Below are 21,569 nucleotides of genomic sequence, written 5' to 3' on the forward strand. Positions count from 1 at the left end.
AAACCCCTCATATTTTTTTAATTAAAAAATGAAAAAGCCATGCTCTGAGAAGCCTCCATAGCATATGGATCTCTTCATCTTCCAAACAAACAGCAATACAATATACTGGTATTTTTAAAAAACAATCCAGAATTTGTATTGTTGTTTTTCATGATGAACCTTATGACTTCCAAACATATAACTATCACCCAAGTTCTCCAAATTCACCTACTCCTGTGACAGAGTATCCTTGTATTTTGGTGTGATTTTATCTCTCTCTTGCTCCCTTTATGATGAATGAACTAAGTTTTTAGTTTTAATTATGAAGATTGCTTTGATATGGGTATACTGTAATTTTTGTAACATAGTAATTTTCTTTTAATATGATTTAGGTCTATACTATAAATCACCTTAACATTGAACACACATACATTTTTAAAACCCCATAGGTATTAAAATGCTAATAAGGAAAAGTTTGACCATCATGTTCTTCTACCCAGCATTTCTGCTAGTCCAGAGGTTGTGAACACATTCCCCAAGACTTTTTAGAAGTAGCTGCTTTGCTAAAACCAGCAAACATGTGAAGAAGCCTTTGCTTTTCAAATACTTCCATTCTGGCAATTTAATTTATTCACAAATAGACAGACAAATACAAACACATGCTAAGAAACAACATATATGTTAAAGACTAAGTGATTTTTTTCTTCAACATCCCCAAGTGAAATCTGAAATCACACCCCTACACTGTGAAAACTGGATCTATGTATGTAGTTGATTGTATGAGACATGTGACAAAAGGCACTCGTATTTAATTTAGTAAGAGTCAGTCCTCACAAAATGATAAGTTTTTAACAGTTTCTTATATAGGAGTTAAAGATAAAAGAAAACTAAGGTTTTTAATTACTTTTATCTACTGATCTTAGTCTATGAGCTTGGTTTCTGATGCTTTCATAAAACCCTGTTATCTTTATGATGAAATGTTTGACATTTGTACATTTCAGAAAGTTCGTTTTGAGTCAAGTATTCAAAACTCAGACTTTTCTGTGAAGAATGTCTACAACAAGCCCACAAGATATCAGGTAATTCTGTTTTCACAGAAGAAAGACATGTATGGGTGGGATGGGAAAAGGAAGATATGTCAGGTATTCTAATGGTTATAATTTGTAGTTTCATTTGACATATGCAACACTTCAATACAAAGGCATGCAATTTGTGGGTCACATATATTCTCCATATCTTTTGCTGTGGAGATCTTAGAGTCCCTGCACTCCTATTCCCTCAGACTAAGTATGATGGCCATAATATACGCAAAAGCTTTTGCTATGTGTTGATTTACTACATTTGTGCCCATGGAGAAATTAACTTTTAAGTCCCAAAAGGTCTTTTGCAAACAGAAAGTGAGCAGATAGTCACTTATTATCTACATCAAGGCCTTTTCAATTTCAACAACCATCAAACTGTCTTGGGTCTTATATAAGGAGAATGATAGATATTTATTGGTTGTTTTAAAGGTTCAAGCAAAAAAAAAAAAGTGAGGGATGAAAATGACTTAAAGTTTGGTGCCCCAATGTGTTCTGTGGGACTTGGGGTGTGGGGACAAAATGTTGTGGAGCATCCAATTTTGGCAGTAGAAACTGAGGGATGGAGCCATCTGTGTTCCCAGGGGAGGATCAATAAAGCCTGAAATCCTCAACAGGTGCTCAGTCCAGCTTTAACAGAACTTCCTTCTTATCAACAATGCTTATGCTTTCAGTCTTGGTGGTAAAATGAATACATTAATTAAAGAGCACAATAGCCGATTTTAAAAATTTAAAGGAGCAATCTTTGAAATACAGTGTTCACTCACTACTTTGCGGTTCGGTTTTTGCAGATTCGCTGTTTCGCGGTTTTTCAATAAACTCTAAAATAATATTATAAATCATAAAAATTACAATTTACAGCCTAAGGAAGGAAGGAAGGAGAAGCTGAAGGGAGAGAAAAGGAGCCCAAGTGCCAACGAGAAGAGAAGTATCAACACTCGATTGGTTGATAAAGACTTAAAATAGTGTATAACTACTAAAATAATGTATAAATATATAGTGTCCCTACTTTGCAGATTTTCACTTATTGCGGGTGGTCTTGGAACCTAACCCCTGTGATAAGTGGGGAACACTGTATGCCGTACATCAAGAAAGACTGAAAACTCATTGCCTGTTTAGGATCCCTTCATACAGCCCCTGGGGCTGTGTTGTTTTGCCAGCAGTCATGTGGGTGCCTCATGATGCCCTCTTTCCTTCCTCCATCACATGGTGGGGACGAGACGAGGTGCACCCTGTGCCTATCAGATGGGTGAAAGGGCAGCGACATGCATTGCCCTTTCCCCCATCATATGGAGGAAAGGGAAGAAAAATTCAGGTAGATCCACCCGAGCTACCGAAAACACACTTTCCTCTCCATCATGGCAGAGGAAGCATCTTGCGACGCTTCTCCTCCACTTTGGGAGGAATGGGCCTGGGGGTCAAGCCAATGGTTGTTTGATGGCACTTGGCAGGCCCCGTCCAGAAGAGGGAAAGGGAGCCATAAAAACCCATAGTGATAAGGTTGTAAGTGACCAGTTGCATAGTCTAGCAGGTCCTAACCCATAACTCCTGAGTTTGTCCCCATGAAACAATGAAACATGCAATTCAAGGAAACAGAAGATACAGAATCTCATTTGAAATATACCCAAAAGATATTAGTCTTTCAATAATTTGAGACAGAACTGCAGGGTTCTGTTTAACATGAGCTGTGACAAATATTCCACATGTCACCCTTCATGCTAGTAGAAGAAATACTTCTTCAGGCTCCAGGTTCAGAACAAAATATTTTATTTTGAGGCAAAGCAGAAAAATTGCACCCAAAGAGAGACAGTGAGAGAGACTAAGAGAAGGGAGGGAGATCTACATCAAGGTACCAAACACCTAAAACTACACAAATTATTTCAGCACCTGGGGCAGAAAACCCCACAAATATAACTCCCTTTCCGTGTCAATAAAAATAATACAATTATATGTTTAAAAATAGTAAATTAGCTACACTTGAATGACATCCAAAATGTGCTGCCTAAGGGAGGAGGCTGACTGTTAAGGTGGCCCTGTCAAAATCTCTTTCACATAATTTATCATGTCCTTAAAAATTGTGATCTGGCCATCTCTGTTATTTTAAAAAAGATATCCAAGATGCTGAAACCTAAGCCCAATTGTTTCTGTGAAATTCATACTAAAACCCAGAATGGATTCACTAACCTATTGAAATGGAAATCACTAACTGCCAGTGAATCCAAATGATGAAATGTCACTTGAGAACTGGAACATTAAACAACTATCTTTTATTTTAAAGTGCATAGAAACTGAACATTGTGATTTCACACTTGCCTACTCAAAAATTCAATAGGATTTTCTAGCAGCAAAGTGTGAATAGGATTGCAGCCAAATTATCCATGTAAACCCAGTGGGATTTACTTTGAGTAAACATCCATCAGGTTCTTTAAGTGAATCATAATCCAGAGATAGATTGGGTGGATATAGTTAAGACACCGTGAGAAAACAAAAGACCCCAGACTGATGTTTCAAGGACTGAACCAGTTTTTAAATGATGATGCAATGCCTCACCATATTTGTTACTTGGAATAGCCTGATTCTGGAATGTATTCAGGAGGAGCACATGGGTCTTTGTAGAAATGAGACTCAGTTAAATCACAGATTTTTAACCTTGATATCTTTTCCAGCTCTAAAAGATAACTTGTTAAAAACAATAAAAAACCCAATTTCTCCAACAACCACCCAACTGCCATTCAACTTTATAAAGTTGTGGCAGCTGAATCACAAGCATATGTACTTCCATTGAATACAAGGCACTGTCAATAGAAGAAACATTATTTTATTTCATATTTTATTTATATCTTATCTTTCTTCCAACACTCTGACTAAAGGTAGCTCACAACATGATTAAGACTAAGGGCTCCTCCACACAGGCTATATCCCAGAATATCAAGGCAGAAAATCCCACATTATCTGAGTGTGGACTCAGATAACCCAGTTCAAAGCAGATCTTGTGGGATTTTCTGCCTTGATATTCTGGGATATAGGTCTGTGTGGAAGGGGTCCAAGACTGCAACAGCTATTAATGAAGAACATACAACCTAGGTGGGGCTGTAGCAGTTTGCTTTCTCCTGAATGTATTGAAAACAGCAAGATTTCACCCCCTTCTCTCCTCTTCCTGGGTTAATTGAACTTGAACTACTTTGGTTTTTGAATTCCGATGACAAAAATTGAAGAAAACTGAAGCCTCAGAGAGAAAATGGGAGGAGGAGAATCCTGAAAAGGGTTCCTTCTACACTGCAATATAATCCAGATTATCAAAGCAGATAATCCACATTATCTGCTTTGAACTGGATTATATGAGTATTCACTGCCATATGATCCAGTTCAAAGCAGATAATCTGGATTTTAGATGGCAGTGTGGAAGAGAACAAAGTGGGGTGTCCCAAGCATACTACTCATAATGCAGTACAACAGATTTGAGGCATGCAAAGCACAACACAATTCTGTGTAATGTAATGAGTTTGAACAGCATGGAATGTAAAAGTTAAAATATCTGTTCTTTAAATGCCTTCAGAAATATTTCTTAAATACTTTTTAGAATTTAAATTTTTTTAGATGGCCACTCTTTTCTATGATCTTTTCACTGATAGTAACGTGTATTTCTTCAGCACTTAGGGCCCTTCCACAGTCATATAGCCCAGAACCTCAAGGCAGAAAATCCCACAATAGCTGCTTTGAATTTGCTTATCTGAGTCCACACAACCACATATTCCAGTTCAAAGCAGAAAATGTGGGATTTTATTCAGCTGTATGGAAGGGGTCTCAGTAGAGAAATCTCTCATCTTTGAACACTCATCAGATATAAGAGAATGGATTTCCCCCGCAAACCTCTGTAGGAAGAAGAGGCAAGTCATGCAGAACAAAAGTTGGGTGGATGGTGGGCCCTAATATGTGAATCTAGCTTATGTACCAAGAGTTCCCTATAGCTGTTCTACATGGATGGGATGAACGCCTTTTTCAACAGTCTAGCTCAATTTATTACCACAAAGGAATTTCATTTCAGGGGAGAAATTATATTGATTGATAATAATCACGAAACTTTTAAAACATGACTAGTAACACCTCTTAAAAAGCTTGCACTCTCTACCTACCAGTCCATTGAAGTATTATAATTGTTGGGAAAGTAATAGCTTGATTGTCTTTATTTAGTGGTGCTATGGAAAAGTTGATTTAGGGTCACAGGAAAAAATAGCCATGTTTCTATGGAAAGAGCTCTACCATAGCTCTATCTAGATTACTGCATAAGGCTTTAAACTTCCCATTAGTATGAACCCATCCTTTGCACATAATCTGCTAGGAATCTGTGTGATCCAGATTTGTGTCTATGGTCATTTTTAAAGAAAAAAAAAGATGCTTTATTATTCTAATTCTACTGCAATAGGCTGCTGTCATGTTGAGTGTTTCTGTTCTAGGTTCCAGTCAGCCAATGATCCATGACCTCTTCTTATTCCATTTCCTCTTCCACCTATTCACCATCTCTTTTTTGCATTCAGTAGCCATATAATCCAGCCAAAGCACATATTCTGGATTTTTATGGCAATGTAGAGGTGGCCTTAGGACTCTTATGAATGCTAAGTCCCTTACAAATTCCCTTGACAAATTTCCCAGCTCCTTTTTTGGAAAAAAAAACTTTTAAGTTACTGAGCTGCTGAAACTTGGGAGTCTGAAGAAAATTTTCAGGTAGGGGCAGTAATCTTATTTGAGGGATAAAGCCTTAATTTTGCTCCAATCGGAACCCCTGTGGTTGAATTCCCCAGAATATACTAATATAATGGAGCTAACCAGAACTCAAACAACTGGCAAAAAAACCTAGCTAAAATTGCATACCATGTTCACAACACTGGTTTTTATAATGCAGTAAAGCTGTATTATATTACGTTATATTTGTCTTCATTTGTTCTCAATTACAGGCAGTCCTTAAGTTACAAACTAGATAGATTCAGTAGGTTTGTTCTTAAATTGAGATCTATACACACACACACACACACACACTCGAGCTTTGGATAGCAACCCCCTGTGGTTTTTATTTTGCTGTCTGAGCCCCTATTCAGAAGATTTCATCTCACTTTATGTCCATGTGTTAATTGAATTTTGAAAAATTTGGCTTGTTGTGGAAATAAGGATTGGTGATAAAGCTATTGTGGAGACTCTTTTGTTCCATGATAACTCTTTCAAAAATAAATTTCCCTTCTGAGAGGTAGATTTCTCTCACTTCCTGTTGTTTCATCCCTGTTCTCAACTATGAGTCATTTGTATGTTGGATGTGTGTAACTCATGAACTGCCTATACTGTATTTAAATATTAATATCAAGTCAATATAGAGTTTATGATATAGTATAGTATGGTGTATAGTTTTGGTTAGAACTATTTGTAATAGTAACTCTCAAGCAACCAGAAACGACATTTATCTGGCATCTAGCAATTGCCATGGGCACCAGTTAACTAAGGGCCTACTGTACTTCTTTATCAGTGAACTTATTTAGACAGCAAACATATCAAAACTCACAGGATGAGCTTGCTATGAAAAAGATTGCTTTTCATATTTTAGGATCCACAACCCTCTCTGTCACCCAAAGTTAGAGTGGGAAATACTATTGGTCATATTCAGGGCTGCCCTTACTGATATAAAGCTTCTTGTCCTGACATAGAGTACAAGTTTAACTATTAGCCAAGAGTTAGCTTGACTTCCCATTTGGCCAGCTGAAACCTTGCTGAATCCAATCCCTCCCACATTAGGAGTTTTGGAAATTATGGGCCCAGTTTTGTGTCAATATGATGGCTGTGTCCTTGCACTGAAAGAGATGCAAACATTTCAAGATACCTGGTTGCCCTATGTCATACTCTGCAAATCTTTGCACTAGTAGCTATGTGAGAATTTGCAGAATAATGGCACCACTGTGCTTTCTTCATTAGATATATCTCTGACTTCAGCCCAGCATTGATTATGTATCTCTATTTCTACCCACTATTTTGGCAATTTGCTATTTCTGGAAAATTGAATTAAAATATCTTAAATCACATGTTTTGACAAGGCTCAATGGGTTGGGGGGGGGGAGCTCCCCAAATAAGCAATACCTGATATCACTTCACTGGATGGTTTATTCGTGGTACACTTCATGTAACACTGCCCATCTGGCTCAAAGGACATAAACGAATATAGAAACATAGCCCCCAGTTTACATAATTGCATATGTTGTACTATAACCTATTGAAATCTTGGCCTGGATCTAGACTTTGGATGACTTTGGCATGAGTAAGACATGGTCCACATGTCAGGCAAATTATTTACCTTTGCAACTATTCTGCTTACAGCAGCTGGAGAGGAATTGTGCATTTCTTAGTATTGAGCAATGCTCATTGTGCCTGTGAATTGTAAACACCCAGTCACTAACATGTATTGCACAGTGTTTCTATTCTGCATAGAATTGTGTAGTATCTGAATAGTATCTCTGCATGCACACATTTGCATTACACTGAGGGGATGTTGGATTGTATTTATAGAGTACAATGATTTCTGGTGGATGGCAAGTCCCGTTGATCTCAAATGGGTTTACTCAAAGTATAACTGACCTATATTGTACTATATTGTTCTATATTGTACTATAAGGGGAACAAAGTTGAATTGTTGTTGTTAACTGCCATTAAGTCAACTTTAATTTATGGCAACAAAGGGAATGAACCATGTCCAAGTCACCTTATCCTCAGTGGTCCTGCTCGGATCTTGCAGAGTCAATGCTATAATTACTGCCTTCTACCTCACCAGACATTGTTTTTTCTAATGTATTATCAAGATACATTCAATATACAATAGTCTCAGTGATTTCTAGAAAGACTTCAGGATTGATTTTCTCTGGAATCCACATTGTCTCTTTGGCATGCCATGTTAATTATAGAACTCTTCTCCATGAAGTTCAATTACGTTCATTAAATATCTGGCCTCTTTTTATGTTCAGCATTATTTATTCACCAGACCAATTGTCTAGCAATCAAGGTGAAAAACTGAGTAAAATGAATGTGATCCAAACATTAAAGTATTTTGCAGTAAGTGAGGTCTGTTACCAAAGGCCAGTCTGAATAAATAATGTATCTAGCAATGGAAAAACAATAGGAAAGGGCTAATCTAGCCTTGGGAAGAAAAAGGGTCTCTCTTATGTTTCCATCAGACATGCGTCTGAAGGCAGAAGAGGTGAGATAAATCTTCTCCAAAGATCTCAGTTAACATTAAAACAGTGAACAGTGGTATTATCAACACATCTGCTCTTCTTTACAAAGTTTAGAAAGATTTTCCAACCTAAAAAAAATTGCATGACTGTATGTGAATCCCATTATTAGAGGGAATGGCAAAATATAAATGAATAAAATAATATTAAATATAAATAAACATACAATCCTTTTCAAAAGAGAGCAATTGGAGCTGTCTAGAAGGGCAGAGGGTGGCACACTGTAGAAGTCACAGGCAACAATAAAAACAATTGCACCTTTGAAAATAGACAGATGAAGTCAGAGGTTTTTTCTTTGGTTTTCTTATGATATTTTTGCCAAGCTCAACTCCAACAGATATATTATTTAAAATGTCAGCTTTTCCATCGAGATATATAATATTAAAATCATAATAATAAAAAGGAAGCCAAAGGCTACAGTATAATGTACTTCAACGAAAAATGTACAAAAAAAGTACAAGCAACAGAATTTGACCCTGTTCTCGAACTAAGAGACATTTTCTGCTATATAGAAAAGGTATAAAATAATTACTAATATGGTTTTCTACACAACACTGTCTAGTTAGATGATGCATGTCTGTCATATAACAGTTAATGAAAATACTAAAATATTGTCACTATGATTCCAAAATTAAAATAACAGCAAGAAAACACTCCAGTCATCTCTTGATAATCATCCCCACACCAGTATGAATGTCAGTATTTCACATGTTGGTATTTCTAACTTCTTAATATTAAATATTAAAGACATATTTCTTTTTCGCAGTAGAGGGGTGCCAGTTTTGGTATAGAAAATAAAAAAAAGTTGTGGGGAAAACAAACATATAGTGCATGATTTCTCCTGGTAGTCCTGATAGCTTCTTGCAGAAATATCTCAGTAGCAGGTTACTGTTCAGCCTTGGACAGTGTGCTTTCTTCTTCCTAGGAACAGTATAACACAAAACATTATACTTTGTATTATGTACTATAAAGTCAAGTCACCTATTCCATTATGATAACCCCATGAATTTAACAGAGGTTTCTTAGGCAAGGAATACTTAGCAGTGGTTTTGCCAATTCCATCCTCTGAAATATAGCTGACAGCACATGGTATTCATTTACAGTTCCCCATCCAAGTACTAACCAGGGTTGATTTTGCTTAGCTTCCATGATCAGATGGGATCTGACGCCTTTAGAGTATTTTGGTAAAATTGTGATATTTGTTATTGTTGTGTGCCTTCCACCTATGCCAACCCTAAGGCAAACCTATCATAGAGTTTTCTTGGAAATACTTGTTTGAAGAAGGGTGCCATTGCCCTCCTCTGAGACTGAAATAATGTAACTTGCCCAGAGGTCACCCACTGGGTTTCTGTGCCCAAGCAGGGATTCAAATTCTGATCTCTAAAATTCTAATTTAACGTTCAAACCACTGCATTATATGGGCTCTGATGATGATGATGATGATGATGATGATGATGATGATGATGATGATGATGATGATAAACCTGCCTCTTCTCACAGCTCAAGGCAGGTTACAACATATCTGAGCAAAACAACTGCTTGCATTTTATTTTTCATATATGAAATTTTAGTTTGTTCCTGTGGTTTATTTATTGAATTTATTGCATTTGGCAAATGCCTAACCTCCTCTTTGCAAGGAGCTATCACCCTTCATAAATGTGAAAAGAAAGGAATAGCAAGTTGCATGTTTTTCTTACTTTTGAGGGAAATAGGAATCTGCAAAACAACATTCTGTTCCACAAAGTATAAGACACCAATATTCATTTTATTAAATATCTACAATTACTACATAGACAAGTGCAGGCTAAGTAGCCAAGAACAGCATCAATTCCTTTTTTTCTTCTACTGTGACCCTCACTGGGCTTCTGTTCTTCATGAATGGAAGATGCTGACATATGCTCATTATTATTTAATAGAAGTCAACTAATGAGTAATCCCACAATGGTCTAAATACTACAAGAATACTTCTACACCCATGTTGACTGGAATGATATTTATGTTTTACCATTGGAAAATTTTGTCCAATCAACATTACTAAAGGCACCTTGAATATTAAAGGCATCAAACTCATCTGATCCTTGGAGGCTTATCTTGGAAGCTGAGCTTTGGTTAGTCCTGGTTAGTACTGTAATTGGATGGAGATAAGGACTGTCAAGTGTGGTTTATATTTCAAAGGCAGGTAATGACAAATCAAAACCCTATGAAATTCATGGGGTCACAAGCCAATAGACAGCTTGACGGTGAATGAACTCACACCCATACACACATACCCTTACTGAAAGAATTCCTGATCCTTGACTGAAACACGTCTAGAAGCAAACCAGGTTGTTTCGGAAATCCATGCAAGATAGATTTGAGAGATGCAATACCCAATAGACCTAGAAAATGGGACTGAATAATGTGTGTAAAATTACTGTATAAATAAGAATTTCTTCACCATGTTTTTATCCCTAACATAATATAGATAAATATGAAGAGGGCGCACCGCAAAGTTGTGTAGAATATAGCGTTGTCCTCTGCCCTCACGCTCTATGAGCACGTTCGTGCCATTTCTGCCCTCTTCAGTTCAGACTTGCTATGTATATGAAATTGAAAAGGCTTCATGAGTCGAACTCCCATCCCTAGTCATGCTTATAGTATATCTTCTTTTGGCTGGATGCCTGGACAGGACCTTCCTATGTAAGCAATAATGTACTTGTAACTATGCTTCTAAGATACTGTTTCTCATAATTAGCCAAGACACTTGAGGAAGGAAAATGGATTGGGCAAAGGCAATAATGATTTGTTGAACCGGAATTACAAATATCCCAGAATATGTAATGATACTTTATTTCAAGTGTTCAATACCTATGTAAAGTAATATATAATGCAAACATTTAATGCCAGCAATGTGGGTAAATGTTATAATAAAAAGGATACCAAATACAAACCGTACAACAATTTTAAAGTGTTCCAGCAAACATTACATCAAAAGATGCATAAAGGTGTAACAAATGACAAGATAGTGGCATTTTGCATGCTCAGTCCTTGTTTTCCTTCCCCCTCTGTCCCTTTTAATCTCTTCTTCCATAATACAATTTCTTTTTGGACTGAGTTATATCCCCACTTTCCCAAAATATGTTCCTCAATTTCTATTTTCCCAGGTGGCAACACTACTTCCCAATGGATTCTACCACCATGGCCATCTCCAGCATATAGTATGTGTATTGTACCTCATATATTCTTCTAGAAGCAACCCCGCCTCTCATCTACATGCAATATGCCATATAATATATCCATAATATACATCATGTGCATATCATCTGCATACTATATATCAGGGCCAGTTCTACCATTAATCATTGTGGGGGCAATCATTCCAGAGAGCATTTCCTGGGGAAAGAGAACATCGGTAGAATTTACACTAGTGTTTGGGGAGGTTTTCTGATCATTCCTGTGTGTTGGAGGACAGACTATGTGTCCCATAAGGCTTCTTATGCACCTCCTAGATTACAGGGGAAAGAATTGTTCCATCACCTATATGTAAGTACATGTCATATGCCAATCTAGCTCACTCCTGTACTTGAAACAGGAAGATGATGGGGAATAGGGCCTCTTTGTCTTAGGCAACAAAGTATCTTGGGCTAGCCCTGATATATATAGAACTATATAGCAAACTATATAGTTTCTCTACTATCTGATGCCTTTTTCACTATGCCTTACTAATCTTTACATCTCTACATATCTCTTTGGCTGAATTAAAACTGCTTTTTCCCTATAGACAGATCATATGCTGAAACTCTTACCTGGTAATGCAAACTGGCTGCAAAGCATAATAGAATTAAGAGTGGAGTAGTATCTTTCTGGATGTCTTTCTGTTGTTTCTTCCTGCAGCTATACAAAGACTACTGTGTATTCAAATCTTTTCTGACATCTGTTTCCTCCATCATGAAAAACATTACATCTCATAGACTTGAATTTTCAAAGCAAAATCAAACTACAAGAAGCTAAGAGACAGGGCCACCTCAAATAGGTTGAGACCCCAGTGAAAAAACAAGTGTTTATCTCCAGTAAATCTTTGTTATAGGCAACGGCCACCAGTGGATGACTGCAGGCAGATTGGCAGGAAGGTGACTTTTGGTCAAGCTATCTACATATCTTTACACAGGATTTCAAACCTTGTGCATGACTATTGTTTCCTTTGAGATTCACTCGTTTTCCAATTGATGTCAAAACAATTGACAAATAAAGATACTACTAGTTCTGTAAGGTTCCCTCTAGCTCTATATCTCATGTACCAAAAAACACATTCATAAAAAGTAGTGGAGAAGGTTTGAGGAGCACGGAGGGGAAAGGAGGAGAATTATAGGTTCCAAGAATTGCCTGCTAATTGTACAATCATTGAGTACAATCCAATTACTACAAGTGAAGTATGTGCAAGAAAACTAAATTTTCCTACATCCCAACTCTGCAAAAAGCTGCACTGGTCACTGATGAAATCTGGTATCACATAATCTCTCCAATGTGTTTTGCTGTCAATAATGAATGGCAAATCACTAGCTCAAGCTACCACTGAAGACAAAGGAGTGCAGAAAACTCCATTACTCATAGAGCAAGTCACTGGCAATACCTCAGAGCTGCACATCCCATCTGAGATGTAGCAAGTAGAAGCAATGACAGCCAGTGATTGTGTATAGACTGTTATCACAGGCCAGTTATGTGAGGAGGCTATTTCGCAAATGGATCAATGTATCTTCAGAATCAGGCTCTTTGAAAAAGGTAGTAGTGACTACCAACGTTGCTTCCATTGGGGTACAGATACTTGCTTACAGGGCCGGCCCAAGGTAATTTTCAAGTGTAAGCGAACAGAATTTTGGTGCCCCCCCCAAAACAATCGGATATCGAATTGTTGGCAGTTGTGAGGCTACCCTGAGTCCTCTTCAGGGTGAGAAGGGCGGGACACAAGTATGGGAAATAAATAAATAAATAAATAAAATCAGGACAGTAAAAAAAGAACACTCAAAAACAGGGGAATTCCAGACATGAAACAATCAGGGCCAGCTAACACCACCCAACAAAGATTCCCTCAGGCAGGAAGCAGCCAGCTATGAATATGTGAGGGACATTCAATGCTAATCAAGGTGGCCAACTGCAACATTCACACTTGCCTCAACCTCACAACCTCTGAGGATGCCTGCCATAGATGTGGGTGAAATGTCAGGAGAGAATGCTTCTGGAGCATGGCCAGACAGCCCAGAAAATGCACAGCAACTCAATAATGATAATGATAATTTTATTTCTTACCCGCTCAAGACGGTTGACAACATTGCTAGAACACATAATAATTTAAAAACACTCCGTAAAATATACATATGGAAACATATTTCCATAAAATACACAAAACAAAAAGGAGCCCCGGTAGCGAAGTGTGTTAAAGCACTGAGCTGCTGAACTTGCAGACCAAAAGGTCCCAGGTTCAAATCCCGGGAGCGAAATGAGCGCCCGCTGTTAGCTCCAGCTTTTGCCAACCTAGTAGTTCGAAAATATGCCAATGTGAGTAGATCAATAGGTACCACTTCCGGCGGGAAGGTAACGGTATGAATCAGGGGTCCCCAAACTAAGGCCCGGGGGCCGGATGCGGCCCATCGAAGCCATTTATCCAGCCCCACGGCACAAGGGCAGAAGGGGGTTGGGCTAAGTAACCCAAGGGGTCTCTTCTTCTCTTACAACCATTATTATTATTATTATTATTATTATTATTATTATTATTATTATTATTAATATTGAGGCTGGGTGGCCATCTATCAGGGATGCTTTGCTTGTGCTTTCGGTGCACAGAGGCAGAAGGTAGTTGGACTAAATGGCCCAAGGGGTCTCTTCCAATCCTATTATTATTATTATTATTATTATTGTTATTATTGAGGCTGGGTGGCCATCTATCAGGGATGCTTTGCTTGTGCTTTTGGTGCACACAGGCAGAAGGGGGTTGAACTAAATGGCCCAAGGGGTCTCTTCCAATCCTATTATTATTATTATTATTATTATTATTATTATTATTATTATTATTATTATTATTATTATTGAGGCTGGGTGGCCATCTATCAGGGATGCTTTGCTTGTGCTTTTGGTGCACACAGGCAGAAGGGGGTTGGACTAAATGGCCCAAGGGGTCTCTTCCAAACCTCTTTCTTCTTCTTCTTCTTCTTCTTCTTCTTCTTCTTCTTCTTCACATTGACGCTGGGTGGTCATCTGTCAGGGGTGCTTTGCTTGTGCTTTCGATGCACAAAGCAGAAGGGGATTGGACTCAATGGCCCAAAGGGTGTCTTCCAACCCTCTTTTTTATTGTTATTGTTATTATTATTTATTTATATATTTATTTATTATTGCTCGGTGGCCAACTATAGTCTGGCCCTCCAACGGTCCGAAGGATCGTGAACTGGCCCCCTGTTTAAAAAGTTTGGGGACCCCTGGTATGAATAAAGAAATCCACTGGACTTAACTGGCACTTGTATCTTTATTTCTCCATTGGAAGAAGTGAGGCACCGTGGAATTAACATAGTTTGACTCCACTTTCACTGCCACGGCTCAATGCTATGGAATCCTGGGAGTTATAGTTCGGTGAGGCATCTAAACTATTTGGCAGAGAAGGTTTAAAGACCTTATAAAACTACAATTCCCAGGGTTTCATAGCATTGAGCCATGGCAATGAAATTGGAGTCAAACTGCATTAATTCCAAAGTGCAGCTGCCCTTTGGTGAGATATATGCATCCCTCTGAAGTACACCACTACAATATACACTACAATATACCCTTAGGCCCTTTCTGTATTGCCATATAAAATGCAGGTTATCTGCTTTGAACTGGATTATATGGCAGTGTAGACTCAGATAACCCAGTTCAAGGCAGATAATGTGGATTATCTGCATTGATAATCTGAATTATATGGTTATGTAGAAGAACCCATACCCTGCCATATAAGATCCAGACTATCTGCTCTGAACTGGATTATATGGCTGTGTAGATGCATATAATCCGGTTCAGTGCATATGACCTGGATTATCTGCCTTCATAATCTCAATTATATGGTTATGTAGAAGAACCCATACCCTGCCATATAAAATCCAGACTATCTGCTCTGAACTGGATTATATGGCTGTGTGGATGCATGTAATCCGGTTCAGTGCATATGACCTGGATTATCTGCCTTCATAATCTCAATTATATGGTTATGTAGAAGAACCCATACCCTGCCATATAAAATCCAGACTATCTGCTCTGAACTGGATTATATGGCTGTGTGGATGCATATAATCTGGTTCAAAGCAGAAAATGTGGATTATCTGCCTTGATAATCTGTCTTCTATGGCTGTGAAGAAGGGGCCTTAGGAAACTATAAATCCTAGGAGTAGGCCCACATGTTCCAGCTTCTGGAACATGGCCAGGCAGCTGAAAAACCTGCAGCAACCCAGCCTCAGGCCCCTCCATTTCCCCCTCAGTTGCCAAGTTGGCCCAGGCCTGCCCTGGAGACATACCTGGCGAAATGCTGGGGACAGGGACGGGTTCCTACCTGCCCCGTCTTCATGGCTGAGAGGGTCCCCAAGGAGGTGCATGGCAGGGGCACAGGCCTGCTCGACCTGCCAGAGCTCCTTCCAGCCTCGGAGGGCTGCCGGGCGTTGCGGGAGGAATCCAGGAAGGGTGCAGGTGGAGCAGCAGGCCCAGAGGCCTGGCCTCAGGTCTTGTTCAGGGGCAAGAGGGCTGCAAGGGCGAGAGGGCCGAGTGCGAGAGAGGCGTGAGTGGGCCGAGTGCGAGAGGGGCGTGAGTGGGCCGAGTGCGAGAGAGGTGTGAGTGGGCCGAGTGCGAGAGGGGCGTGAGTGGGCCGAGTGAGAGAGATGCGTGAGTGGGCCGAGTGCGAGAGGGGAGTGAGTGGGCCGAGTGAGAGAGAGGCGCGAGTTGGCCGAGTGCGAGAGAGGCGTGAGTGGGCCGAGTGCGAGAGGGGCATGAGTGGGACGAGTGAGAGAGAGGCGCAAGTGGGCCGAGTGCGAGAGGGGCGTGAGTGAGCCGAGTGAGAGAGATGCGTGAGTGGGCCGAGTGCGAGAGGGGAGTGAGTGGGCCGAGTGCGAGAGAGGCGTGAGTGGGCCGAGTGCGAGAGGGGCGTGAGTGGGCCGAGTGAGAGAGATGCGTGAGTGGGCCGAGTGCGAGAGGGGAGTGAGTGGGCCGAGTGAGAGAGAGGCGTGAGTGGGCTGAGTGAGAGAGATGCGTGAGTGGGCCGAGTGCGAGAGGGGAGTGAGTGGGCCGAGTGAGAGAGATGCGTGAGTGGGCCGAGTGCGAGAGGGGAGTGAGTGGGCCGAGTGAGAGAGAGGCGTGAGTGGGCCGAGTGCGAGAGGGGCGTGAGTGGGCCGAGTGAGAGAGATGCGTGAGTGGGCCGAGTGCGAGAGGGGCGTGAGTGGGCCAAGTGCGAGAGAGGCGTGAGTGGGCCGAGTACGAGAGGGGCGTGAGTGGGCCGAGTGAGAGAGAGGCGTGAGTAGGCCGAGTGAGAGAGAGGCGCGAGTGGGCCGAGTGCGAGAGAGGCGTGAGTGGGCCGAGTGCGAGAGGGGCGTGAGTGGGACGAGTGAGAGAGAGGCGTGAGTGGGCCGAGTGCGAGAGGGGTGTGAGTGGGCCGAGTGAGAGAGAGGCGCGAGTGGGCCGAGTGAGAGAGAGGTGCGAGTGGGCCGAGTGCGAGAGGGGCGTGAGTGGGCCGAGTGAGAGAGATGCGTGAGTGGGCCGAGTGCGAGAGGGGCACGAGTGGGCCGAGTGAGAGAGATGCGTGAGTGGGTCGAGTGAGAGAGATGCGTGAGTGGGCCGAGTGCGAGAGGGGCGCGAGTGGGCCGAGTGAGAGAGATGCGTGAGTGGGCTGAGTGTGAGAGAGGCGTGAGTGGGCCGAGTGCGAGAGGGGCGCGATTGAGCCGAGTGCGAGAGGGCCGCGAGTGGGCCGAGTGCGAGAGATGTGCGAGTGGGCCGAGGAGTGCGAGAGGGAGCCTCAACAGCGCCCCCCTTGACGTGCGCCCGAAGCGGCCGCTTAAACGGCCTCCATTGTTGGACCGGCCCTGCTTGCTTATTATCCTTATACATGACAGGCCTTCAGGAAATAATAGCTGGGAGTCAGGCATGGCTAACAAATCAGGATATCTGGCTACACCTCTGAGTTCATCTTCTTCCTTAGTATCTCATTGCAAGAGAGACTCAAAAGGTTTAGTTACAGAAAGTGATCCATTCTTCTCACACTGGAGGCAGGAATAAAAAAAGATGTTTTAATCACCAATTAATAGTTGATTTTGCTCTTCAACTTTCATATTGTATAAGGCAAACACAGTACAACTCCTATATTCAGTGTAAATACGTTCTCAATTTCACATGGATACCAAATGAAATTAAGGACCTCCAGTCCAGAAAATACCATAGTGATGCTCTGAAAGATTTAGAACATCCCTAAAGAGTACTTATTTTGTTGAACATGGGTAAATGAAATTGTGGATACCATTTCTACAGGTACAGGGTTGTATTGTATCTAGTATCAAAGAAAATAAAAACTATTGGTTTTTTAAAGCAACTTGGACATTATCAGCCACATTTCAGCAAATCAGGGTAGTACTCCAAAACTCATGAGTGTAAAGAAAGGAATGCAAACTAGACAAGGTGCACCAAAGTCTCACTAAAATGCATGAGCTCCAGGTTTACTTTGACTAACATTTCTCATTGATTTCAATGAAACTTCATTTCAGCTAACCAAGGACTTGATTGCAGGAGGCAGGCAAATTGACATTGCAGCTCGATCTATAAAGATGATCCTTATCACATGCCACTATGTGCATTCCACTGCCAGTCTATATCCTCTCCATAATTCCTCCACATAAGCTATTGATAGGAGCCCCCGATGGCATGGTGGATTAAAGCCTTGTGACTTGAAGGTTGGGTTGCTGATCTGAAAGCTGCCAGGTTCAAATCCCACCCGGGGAGAGTGCAGATGAGCTCCCTCTATCAGCTCCAGCTCCATGCAGGGACATGAGAGAAACCTCCCACAAGGATGGTAAAACATCAAAACATCTGGGCATCCCCTGGGCAACATCCTTGCAGACAGCCAATTCTCTCACACCAGAAGCGACTTGCAGTTTCTCAAGTCGCTCCTGACACGAAAAAAAATTAGCTATTGATGGGTAATAATGAGAAATGTTAGTAAAGCCCATCAATGGCTTCCAGTCCCATCACCTACCTTGTTGTAATGGGTCGCTTCTGCTTCTGTGCTCACATGCAGCAATAAAGCAATGTCGGGGGGGGGGGGGATGATATTCCTCCACTTCCCATCCCTCACTATTCCCAAACTGCCTGATTTCCTTTTATTTTATTCTATAGTTATATTATCCTTTTTGAGATTGTTTTTAAATTCTGCAATTCCACTAAAATTGCACCACAAACAAAATATTAAGAAACAACAGTAGTGTGGAAAAGTAGGGTTGCTGCAAGGATATGTGGATATGTGATTGTGGGACCACAAATTGGTGAATCAGTGCAATTGTTCAATTAAAGTGAGGTGCAACATCAAAGATGCTCAACCTGGTATATGATAATGTGACAGTGGTGGAATAGAGGATTTGTGCAATAAAGCCTAGAATCAATTCTGCATGGAAATATGGTTGTTTAATTATATAAATGCAGCCTTATGACATTGTGCCATTTAACTGTGTTTTACTTGAATTTTCAGAAAATAATGAAGAGACTTATTAAGCGATACGTTCTGAAAGCTCAGGTGGATCGAGAGAATGATGAAGTGAATGAAGGCAAGTTCTTTAATATTTTAGAGATATTGCAGTTAATTTTCCTATACTAATGGGGTTTGTATTAACATTTTCTGTTGCAGTGATTTCAGTTTTCAGTTACGTCACTGAAAGGTCATGGTATTCTTTCCGGGGCATCCCCTCATAAGACTGATGTAGATACCTCTGAAATTCTGGGAATCTGAAAAGGTCTCCAATGCATGTTTTATGCTGACAAAAAATTGGCCAACTTCACATATGAGCTTTTTACTTCCCCAGAGAAAGATATTTCCTAAAATCCAGAGAATTGCTAACTGAAGATTTTTTTTAAAAGATGCTGGAGATATGCTTAATAAATGTTCACAGTGCCAAATGTTAATCTGTACTTTCACAGTAACCATCCCAAGCCTCAATCCAATTGGAACCTCACACACTCCATTAACTCTCTCACACCATGAATACAGAGAAGGTTGCTGATGGGATCAGTAAGCAAAAAGCCTTCCATGCAAAAACACAGCAGACACAAGAGGGATTGAAAAATTTATAAGGGCAGCTGAACTATATATTTAGGCATCCAGTACAGTTTGTAAACTGTATCATATTTTATTTTTAGGTGAACTCAAGGAGATTAAGCAAGACATTTCGAGTCTCCGCTATGAGCTTCTGGAAGAAAAATCACAAGCAACTGGAGAGTTGGCGAGCCTAATACAGCAGCTGAGTGATAAGTTTGGAAAGAGTTTGAATAAAGACATTTGAGGAGGACAAATAAGGACAAAGGAGAAAAATATTATTTCAACCAGCATTTAAAGGAGAAGAATTTGTTCAAGAAAAGAACACTGAGGATTACATTATGATTATTATGGAAAACTGATTATTGATGATTTTATGGGAACTGTGCATTAGTTTGGTTTATTGGGTGAAGCCAATGATCAATTCCTTTATGATATAAAGCTGTTGGGTTTTTTCTTATTGAATCAAGCCTTTTGACATCAAAAATAGATGAATACTCTTGAAGAGGCAAGCTTGGTTTTTCTAGATACCCAAAGTAACTTTTGAAAACTGGAAATAAGCCAGATGTTCCATTGCTCTAAATCAACATATAATAAGTGAGATCAGAAGCACCAAAGTTAAAGAAAGAAGAACAAACAATATAGGGCAAGAGGGGCAGAAAGATGAGTGATAAACTTTTGTTCATCATGAAATCCATATATCATATGTATGCATTTGTGTCCCTTTGTGTCCCTTTGTGTTCACTCTGGATACTGCAGTGAGAGCCAGAAAGTCATCAACTCAAATTTCAATTCAGGACAGAATTACAGTTTTTATCTCTGGGCAAATATATGTGCCCCAACCCATATTTAATGAGATCTCATGACTAAAGGGTAATGAGTTGATGCTATAGTCTCCTGTATCTGCCAGTTCTCTTTCCCCAATGAATTCTATCCTATTACCACACACACACACGGCAAATGAACCTTGAGTTTCTTCCTGGCTATATAGGAGAAATGCCGGAAGAGCCCATCAGAGGAACTCCAAAGCACAGAAAGTGTTAAGCATCTCTATCTCATTAACTTACAGGCACATCCAGATTGGAGGGTCTTAGCAGAATCCAGTTATTACTCTGATGCTTTACAAAGCATATGGAATTCCTGTTAACTTTAGGGTGCATTCAGTCAAAAGAATAGAAAATCAGTATAAATTAATACTGTAACCATGAACCCCTTACCCAAGGTTTCACTTATCCATGTCTCTAGGGCAGTGGGTGTCAACCTGTGGGTCCCCAGGTGTTTTGGCCTACAACTCCCAGAAATCCCAGTCAGTTTACCAGCTGTTAGGATTTCTGAGAGTTGAAGGCCAAAACATCTGGGGACCCACAGGTTGAGAACCACTGCTCTAGGAACTTTCTATGTCCTCCATGTAATTACTCTGAAGGACCCAGCAAATTCCTAGAGATGATACCTCTCTAGCAATTTCTAGGTTCTCCAATCCTAATATTACTGATATTAGGACTGGAAGTTGGGTAATGTAATGGTTAGGTGTTGCCTGTTGCTACCAGCTTGCAATTCATGTCTTGCTAACTGGGGGGGGGGGGGGGGGGGGGAGCAAATACTATTTCTGACTAATATTGAAATGTAAAGGTTTGCTAGAAACTTACTTAATCTCCAAATTTCCTAAGAAATTTATTAACATCCTTAGCTTAAAACAAAACAAAAACAAAATCCCAAACAAAACAAAATCCCAAACAAAAACAGCAGAAACTATGCTAAGTGGCAGGCAGTTACAACACAGTCCTTTTAATGCAGACAATTCAATAGCTATTTGGATCTGTTTGGATGTGATAATTCCAAAATCCATAAATTTCTTCCTCAATTTGAGAGAGAAAAAACAAAATTTAAAAAACACAATGTGGTGGCTTGAGCCTTGGGGAAAGGCGGGAGAAAGGGGGAAAATATGGTATCAACAGACTGTGCTGATATGAAAAT

General features: G+C 40.3%; 1 protein-coding gene across 2 annotated transcripts in view; it reads left to right on the forward strand.

Annotated features, from left to right (window-relative positions):
- trpc7 (transient receptor potential cation channel subfamily C member 7) overlaps positions 1–20,060 on the forward strand; it is a 172,041-nt gene extending 151,981 nt beyond the window's left edge. Inside the window, exons 10-13 of one of the 2 annotated variants that reach the window (XM_062970336.1) lie at positions 981–1,058; positions 11,464–11,517; positions 19,035–19,110; positions 19,700–20,060. In XM_062970336.1, the coding sequence (XP_062826406.1) occupies positions 981–1,058; positions 11,464–11,517; positions 19,035–19,110; positions 19,700–19,842 (351 nt within the window). In that variant the 3' untranslated portion in view covers positions 19,843–20,060. The remainder of the gene's footprint in view (positions 1–980; positions 1,059–11,463; positions 11,518–19,034; positions 19,111–19,699) is intronic. The other variant, XM_003223951.4, reaches the window with a different exon arrangement.
- The last annotated feature ends 1,509 nt before the right edge of the window (positions 20,061–21,569 follow it).

The sequence above is a fragment of the Anolis carolinensis genome, chromosome 2, assembly GCF_035594765.1.
Source record: "Anolis carolinensis isolate JA03-04 chromosome 2, rAnoCar3.1.pri, whole genome shotgun sequence".
Taxonomy (NCBI): Eukaryota; Metazoa; Chordata; class Lepidosauria; order Squamata; family Dactyloidae; genus Anolis; species Anolis carolinensis.